Below are 8,846 nucleotides of genomic sequence, written 5' to 3' on the forward strand. Positions count from 1 at the left end.
TATTATATTGTGTTTAGTTTCATTTTCTAATTTGCAGTCTACCTATAAATCACAATCACAAATATTTTCAAAGGACAAGTAAATATGATAACGTAAAAAACTGCATACAACATGATCAACGTTTGTAAGTAATGGCAATTTTGTAGTATCACATGAAAAACGTTTTATATCTTAATTAAACAGTCTAAAAAATAAAATACTACAGCTACGTGTTGACTTTTTGTTCTACATATTTATCACCCTCTTTTCTTTTTTTAAATTGTAAAAATATCATTAATCAATTAATATTTAAAAAAAATACTTATTTTTCTATCATATTAAATATTCATGACAACTTCAAACAAACAAAAAAGAGGTCTCCTCAAGATTCTTTTGCCTATTACATTTATATGGCCATCAATCCCTGTAGTTTAACAATATTCAAGATTTAGTCCCTATATTTAAATTCGATTTAAAACATCATAGTTCAGTTATTAACATCAATAGAATTTTCCGTCAATATTAGTTAATGTTAATTTTTAATATTTTAAGTACAAGGATTAAATTTCGAATTTTACTGAAGTATAAGGATTAGATGCATATCTTGGCCTTTTACAGCATGACAAGTATTTTATGGTTTGTACCTTAAAGCTTGGAGTTAGCCTTCTTACTGCTCAACGCAACTGCTGTCTTCGAACTAGGTGGCCGCCTCAAATGCTTGCATATAAAATCTCCGGCCACCAAGAGTTTTTCGAGATCGACATTTGTCTCTATCCCAAGCCCATTGAGCATGTAAACCACATCCTCGGTGGCAACATTTCCTGAAGCACCCTTAGCATATGGACAACCTCCGAGACCGGAAACTGATGAATCCACGGTACTGATCCCCATCTGTTAAGAGAAAACATTACTAGAATATCTGCAGATTTTACAATTTGGGTTACAAGATGGATAGCTTTATAATGTTTTATCAAGCAATGATGTTGGACTGGTATAACTAGGAAAAACATGGGACTTTCGAAAAATTTTAGCCGTAGATCATAGAATATTGGCTGAAATATGTCCGAATAGAGAAGAAGTATAAATCGAGATCTACGTATAGCGATAATGTTTGAGGGTAAAGGTTTTCGAATATATATAGTCAAAATTTTCCCAGTGTTTGCCGCATTAGTGAAAACAACTTGCTAACCAAAGTGGTGCAGAAACTCAACATGCAAATAAGGTAGACCTGTCAGTTCTGACCCTAACCTAATCCCAATCCAACCCGATTTAACAATAAAAACTCAACTGTCTGAACCTGAATTGACCCAAACCTAAAATAGCCCAAGCTCAAAACCAAAATGACTTTAACCTAAATGACAAAGCAATAAATGATCTGAGCCCATAATGGCCAGACTCGATAAACCCAAACCTCAAATCTGAAACGATTTGAACATGAGATGACTAGACCTCGAAAACCATCTTGAAAAAAAAATTAAAATCCAAATTGACCTGATCGAGAACCAATTCGACCCATCCAATTGACAAGTCTAAAGAAGGAAATGCAGCTTACTGTGAACAGAAGGAAAATGAGGACTGCTTACTTGGAGTGATGTTAAGATATTAGACAGAGCTTGCGCATAAGTGTCATGAAAGTGGACAGCAAGATTATCGATTGGGACAACATTCATAACATTTTCGAGCATTGGAATGACAGTACCTGCACCAAGATGAAACAAAGAGGAGAAGCTGAAATCGAAGTCAAAACTGAACAACTACGAAATAATAGCACATAGACCAAAATTAAGTTGAAAGTTTATGATTTCTAATACGGCTTAACAAAATACAAGCTTAGTAGAAATCAAGCTAAGGATGGATCACCCTATGCATATAAAAAATGGTGCCCACTGTTCAACTGATGAAAAATGGGAATCCTCCATACAGATTAAAGGGTTTTAAGGAGGATAAGATAAGATCAAGTTAAAGATCCATTTGGCACGGAAGAAAAGCTTCAAAAGGTTTTCCAAGTGAGAACAGCAGTATAGCAGTCTTGCACACCACGTCCAATGAAAAGGGAAACCAAAACATCTCTACATTCATTACTATCCACACTTGTCTTATTATCAGAACAGATACATTCATCTAGATATGTGTCTCCTCCAACTAATCTCCGTCAATAAATGGGGAATGTAAGGGCTGCCTAATGGTGTACGTAATAACGGTGAAGACTTACTAACAGAAGGTAACTTGAAAATTACCAGGTGTACCAACACCAATTGTATCACCAAGGGAAATTTCTGAGCAACCCATATCAAAGAGCTGTTTAGCCACATATGCTACTTTTGATGGAGGCACTATTCCTTCCACTGGGCAGCCAACGACACATGATACATATCTGAGAAGACCAGAAAGTGTTAAGAGGGTGAATCAACACAGGGAAGGGGGAAGGAATTAAAGCTTTTTGCTAATAAAAAAAGTTTCAAACCACTGACAATTCTTTGCAAGAAATTCTAATTAAAATAAGAAAAATTATCTTATACACAGCCTGTGAAGTTTTTTGGATTCCACAAGCAAGTTTAGGGTGTGACATGTTTCATCTAGGGAATAGTAAAAAAATAATAATACATAAACAAATGAGCACTTGCCACATTTGTAACCATGTGTTTCAAATAATTACCCTTAAAATAATTCTTTAAAAAGCAATCACCAGAGATATAACACAGTAAGCAACCATAAATCTTGAATCAACGATGACTCTAGAACTACTTAGAGCAAATTTTAAAACAACAAACAAGAAAACAACATTCATAAGATTATTGCCTGAAGAACAAATGAAAAGGAGGATCCAAGGCTCATTTTCATTAAAATAAATCTGATTTAGGATTTGCCCTTTTCATTCTAGGGATTCAATAAATTACAAAGTCATCACTTACACTTAATCCAACACAACAATATCCACACCATCTAATAATTTTTGTCAAACATTACTTGACATATAAATACTCGTACATATGACTGAAGTTCTGCAACTTGACATCTATACAATATTAAGTTCAACTTATAGACTTTGTAGATGTTTCTTAGCAGTTAGACTGAACTGGGTGTCCTCAAAGTTGGATTTTTCAGTTACAAGTAACTTAAAGTCCTCACTCATTTCAGAACAGATTCATTTCAGCATGAACTAGAATAGCGTGTTAACTGGTTATGTTCATCTCATCAATACTCAATTAAGTCAATGCAAAACCAACAAAACAACAAATATGCACAAAATTCATCCCTCCACATTTTACTTATCCTCGTGCTTGTTTGATATATAAGCCATCAAATGTAATAGAAAACTTTAAATAGTGTCATCATTAGGGAGGATACTAACAATGACTGGATCTTGCATGGTAACAGTGCTATGGTAGATATTATTAAGAACTTATTCAGGATATAATGCTTTAAGATGATTAAAAAAATTCTAAAGGCAAATTCAAAAGGGAGAAATGACTCTGGGGCACAATATAAGCAAAAATGTACACTTTACAATTTTTATGTGCGCTTGATAGACTGGTCCTCTTGCTAAAATGTATATTTGAAGGAAACATTTGTTTGCAATTTTATTACAATTCATCAGTTCGGACTTTTGAGTGACCAAAACTAATGCCAAGCTAAAAAATTAGTAAGGCCAGAAATCAAGGTCTCTTCCACCAACATTCAAGTTATTTTGCAACTTGCATGTGATACTTCAAGTATTCCTCAACATCACAATTAAAAGTACTAATCAAAAGCCATCATAGTACTGTCCCAATTAAAATGTCTACATTTACCCAACAAATTCTAACATTTTCTTTGTTTAGGGTAAAAAAGGTGTCATTCAGACTGCTGCCAATTCTGCAGAATCTTAATTCTTTGCAAAGTCCAAAGAAATACCATACAGAAAAATATTCAAATTTTTACTAAAGTTGGGGCTACATGAAAAGAAGCCTAATCAAATAGCCAATACCACATGAAAGAAGCAAGAAGTCTTTCCTCCTATGAAAGAAAAAACTGAAGACAATAGTTCAAATTTGGATGATGCGTCAAGACCCATGCTACCACATAAAGTTAAAACTTTCATGTATCATAAGATAATAGGGTCATTTTCCCTACATGTGAGAGGAGCATTAGAGTGGAGATAAAAGAACTCAAGTCTGTTAAATTGGGGGTAAACAACACACAAACATAACAAGTACCTCTCTGCCTTTTGCTTATCGCTTTTAAGTTGGAAGTCATCTTACAATTTAACAAATGAGGGAATTCATTTTATCTCAACTCTTAAACCTCTTATGTTTTACCTCCCTCACCACCTTTCTGGCCTATGAGGAAAAAAGAAAGGAACTAACCTCATTTCTTATCTTTAGGGAAGAAGAAAAATCTTCCGACATAATGTTTCAGCTTTCGGGTTTTTTTTGTTCATGCAGGCAAAGATTGTATTTATGCCTTCATATTCGATATAGAACTGTTTATCGCATGTGGTGCCCTTTGGAGCTCAATAAGTAATCAAACTTCAACAAGGAACACCATTCAAATCTCCATTCTTTATAACAATCATTAGGCATTTCAACCCCCAAAAAGTAAACACAAAAAAGAGTCCATGGAGATGAAAACAATAAAGGTACCAAGAGTGTAAGAAATGAGATTGAATTGGTATACTAAAAAATAACTTTTAGATTACAAAATATACAAAGTACAAAATCTCTTCATAAGGACTTCAAAGAAACAGGCATTTCATTCAAATCTCTTCGGCTTTCAAGTTGATTTTCAAATTTTTTTCTTTATCCATAAATAAATATAAGTATAATGCATATAGAAACTAGGGAATTTCTAGAGCACTTCAGACATGAAAACCAAATTATTATAGTTCAGCAGTGAAAATGAAGCTAGTTTATACCTTACTTCCCCCAATACCCAACCCCCCCAAAAGAGAGAAAGAAAAAAGTAAGTTTAGTCAATCCTTCATTATTCAGAGAACATACCCTCGAACTGGAAGTGAGATCTCTCTAGCAGCAGAAACAACATCTCTAAAACGAGCAAGACTATCTTCGATGCTGCAATTTATGTTTGACTTGGAAAAAGACTCAGAAGCTGAGGCAAAGATGGCCACTTCATTGGCTCCAGCTGAAACAGCAGCTTCAAAACCCTAAGGAAAACATTTTATCTTATCAACAAATTCGCACAATTTCTCAACAGAAATGTTTTTCTCCATTAGAGATAGCTTACTTTAAGGTTGGGAGTTAACACTGGAAATCGGGCTCCTTGAATATTCCGGATTGCATCCATTACATCCTTTGCATCTGCCAGCTGTAATTCAATTATGAATTAGCTTAGGATAGCAGTTTTTTTTTCTTTTTCCTTTTTGCAGCAGACACCATTGAAAGATGAGCATGACAATAATTTATCCTAAAGTCCACTGAATAAAATACATACATTTTAAAAATGACAAAAAAAAATGATGAGTATCATACCATAGAGGTTTAAGGATAAAAAATAAAAGCAAACCACTTATGATTAACAAAGCATGAGCTATAGACTACCACAAACATTAGAGATTGGAAAAACAAAAGGTGCAAAATGCAGAATCATGAATCAAGAGGATACACAGAACTCTACAACCAAATTAAACCATTACTTGCACAAATGTTGATTGCCTGGCATGAATCACACAAAGGCAGACTAACCTGTGGAACCCATTTTGGTGAGACAAAACTTGTGGCCTCGACAACAGTCAACCCTGAAGAAACTAACATTTTTATTAGCTGGACCTTTGTGGAGGTAGGTACAATTTCCTTTTCATTTTGCAATCCATCCCTTGGCCCAACCTCCACTATCTTCACATGTGCTGGAAGGTTTCTTAAGACCTAGGGTGTAGTTTACAGACCATGTAGAATAAGTAGCAAGAATAGACAAAATTGAAAAAGAAAAAAAAACCAAACGAAAACAAATAAAAAAAATCATACCAAAATACACACAAAAAAGGTAGAAGTTTCAATTGACCTTATTTGTGGGACTATGATTGCAGTTGGAGCTGTAATGATATGTTGAAAAACAGACAGCATCACCATCGTCGTTACCAAGTAACCTAACTTTAGGGTTCAAAGATTCAGTCCAAAGCAATGACTCCTTACTGCAATCAAAAGAGAACAATAATACTACTTTTTTACAGACTATAAGAATGGAAACCGAAAACTAATGTAAGCACCTACTTAAAAGCTTTGAGAAAAGAAGAAGGGGTGGCTCTGCTTCCCATCAGCCGTGATATCTTATCAAGTCGCCTTGCCGCTATCATTTCAATTATTATTTTCCAAGCAAATATCCACCCACCTGAATTAGTTGCAGAGAGACAATGAAAGCAATTATTATACTAGTTGAATTTTAGTGCATAGTAGTAATATAAAGAGACTATATTTTTTTTCTCATTTGTATCTCAAAACGGTTGTTTTGATTAGAATCTATTAGAAAATACAAAAGTAATAAACTAATTGAATGACAAGTAAATATTTGAATCGCAACCCAAACATCCTCCAAAACCCATAGCCTAAAAAAGAAAACAAAGCAGTTCAAAACATGTAAAGCTAACATAAGGCACAGTTTGCTGGGTTAAATCCCATAGATGAGCAAAAGGCTGGAAACTAAAAGACTATTTTGAACCATCTAAATACCAACCTGATACATTTTTACAGAGAATCAAATCAGTCACAACTCAATTGTCACCAAACAAAAGTTTACAATTAAATCAAAACTCAGTGTTTTATAGGTTTCAAATTCCCAATTGATACACAAAAGATTATTATCTATTACTACCAAAATTTTAACCACTAAACTAATTCAAACAAAGCTAAATTTTAAAACAGCTAACGAAACTAAATAGTTATTAAATTTTGTAAGCTACTAGATGCTAAGTTTCTTATATCAAACGTATAATTAAACCTAATCAACCCTTCAGGAATCTTATTGAGATTGTATATAAGAAAATAAATTCCAAAATTCACTGAAATTAATAGTAGCACAAACTTACCTCAATAACTAAATACAATAACAATCTGATCCATTCGCATAACTTAATCAACAAAAAACACTATGAATTTACTCTAGTTTGAATAATTAAAAAAATCGCAGTTCAAAAGTAACAGCTGAACACCATAAAGAATTTTTTAAAAACCACTTACAATTGAGAAAAAAAAATAATTATACGAACAATTTCTGTACAAGCACTTCGAGAGTCTTCAACAATGGATGCTTCAACAAACACTTTGGATTTTTAAAAGAATTAAACAAAAAAATACCTGTTGATGACAGAGAGAGAAGGCTGACAGGGACGAAATAGAAGTCTAAATTCTTATCTAATTGTCTTCAGTCCCAGGTCGGGTCGGGTCGAACCCGACCGAATGTTGAAATCTAAGCCCAAAATTGGCCCAATCCATTAGCTTAATATATAATTTGATTTTTTTTCTAATATGGTATATATGTTTTTTTATTCAATTTGGTACTTGTATTTGACAATACTTATATAGTTTGGTACCCAAAGGTAATAGTATTAACGCTTTAGTGTTTAATTCGGTTTTTACCGTTGACTTGATGAAAATTCATAATTGGTCAATAATATTAGCAATTAACTTCCATTAAACCAACCCTAAAACCCGAGCTAAATCACATCCATCGAATTGTATTCGAAAATCAAATTAAAAATTAAACAAATTCACAATTATCACTAATTTTATTCTGTTAAAAATTGTGAAAATTTTAAATCTAATAATATTAACATTTAATTTTCATAAATCAACCTTAGAACCCGAATGAAACACTGAAAAGTTAACACAATTACTTTTGGGTACAAAAATCTATAATTTTTGTGAAATGTATGCTACCAATTTGGACTAAAAATAACACATGAACCACATTAGAAAAAATGTCAAACTCATGTACCAAATGATATATTAAACTAATCTATAATTCAGTTAGGAACTAATAAAAAAATAACCAATCTTGTATAATGTGCTTAATGATGTTATAACGGTGTTTTATATTTTTTTATGCTTTTATATAGTTAAAACTATTATTTAACAAGGATCGAGGTAAAAAAATTAGGTGTAACATAATCTAGTATTTGTGTATGTTGAACCACTATCTTTGGGTCGGGTTTATACCTATTTCGGGTTATGGATAAAACAGAACAATATCAAAAGAGTATTACATTTAGTTTAGGTTTGATTTGGCTCGATTTCAAATCCAATCACAGACCAATGTGAAAAACAAATACAATCGATTTATAAAAGTTGAGCCTTAATTGCCTACGTCCTCTACATTAACCCTACTCGCCAAAGATTTTATCATTTCACTAGCTTTGAATTGCCATTTAGGATTAGAGGTGTTCATGGGTCGAGTCCAAACTGGGCCTAGGTACTATATTAACACACTTTATGCTTGCTTAAACTCGACTCGAAATATGCAACTAAAATTTTGCTTAAGTCCGCTTATATTTGTAAATGGCTAATCAATCTCATTTTAGACTTGCCATATTATTTTTTAAAAATATATTAAAATATATATATTAATATTTGATAACTATACCTACAAAATAAATTAAGTTCATCATAACACCATTTTTAATTACGTTGCTACCAAGTAAATATATATTTTTTATTTCAAAATGTCATGTCAACCAAATTAATAAAAAAATAATAGTATTAATAAATAGGCCTGAATTTCGAAATCTAAAAAATAGAAGTACTAAATTTTAGAAAATAAAAGCGTAAAGTCTAAATTTTAATATTATGGAGAGTACATGAACTAGACTTGTCCATGGGCCGGGCCGGGCCTAGAAAATTTTTTTGGCCCGCCCCGAAATATGGGCCTAAAATATTGCC

The 8,846-nt window shown here is 32.7% G+C and overlaps 1 protein-coding gene across 1 annotated transcript; it reads right to left on the reverse strand.

Moving 5' to 3' along the window:
* Positions 1-287: 287 nt before the first annotated feature.
* On the reverse strand, positions 288-7,300 carry LOC121223515 (hydroxymethylglutaryl-CoA lyase, mitochondrial). Its single transcript, XM_041105094.1, has 9 exons — positions 7,266-7,300; positions 6,186-6,303; positions 5,977-6,106; positions 5,661-5,840; positions 5,203-5,283; positions 4,959-5,122; positions 2,217-2,353; positions 1,563-1,678; positions 288-870 (listed from the first exon to the last, which is right to left on the reverse strand). The coding sequence occupies exons 2-9, from the start codon at positions 6,266-6,268 to the stop codon at positions 625-627; spliced, it is 1,137 nt and encodes a 378-aa protein (XP_040961028.1). The 5' UTR covers positions 6,269-6,303; positions 7,266-7,300; the 3' UTR covers positions 288-624.
* Positions 7,301-8,846: the final 1,546 nt, after the last annotated feature.

This window comes from Gossypium hirsutum, chromosome D11, assembly GCF_007990345.1.
Source record: "Gossypium hirsutum isolate 1008001.06 chromosome D11, Gossypium_hirsutum_v2.1, whole genome shotgun sequence".
Lineage (NCBI taxonomy): Eukaryota > Viridiplantae > Streptophyta > Magnoliopsida > Malvales > Malvaceae > Gossypium > Gossypium hirsutum.

Excerpts from the sequence above, each read along its gene's own strand:
- LOC121223515 (XM_041105094.1), bottom strand. The coding sequence starts at position 6,268 with ATGATAGCGGCAAGGCGACTTGATAAGATATCACGGCTGATGGGAAGC. Across the intron at positions 5,284-5,660 it reads CACCAAAATGGGTTCCACAG|CTGGCAGATGCAAAGGATGT; the intron begins GTTAGTCTGCCT and ends ATTGAATTACAG. Across the intron at positions 5,123-5,202 it reads TGTTAACTCCCAACCTTAAA|GGTTTTGAAGCTGCTGTTTC; the intron begins GTAAGCTATCTC and ends TGTTTTCCTTAG.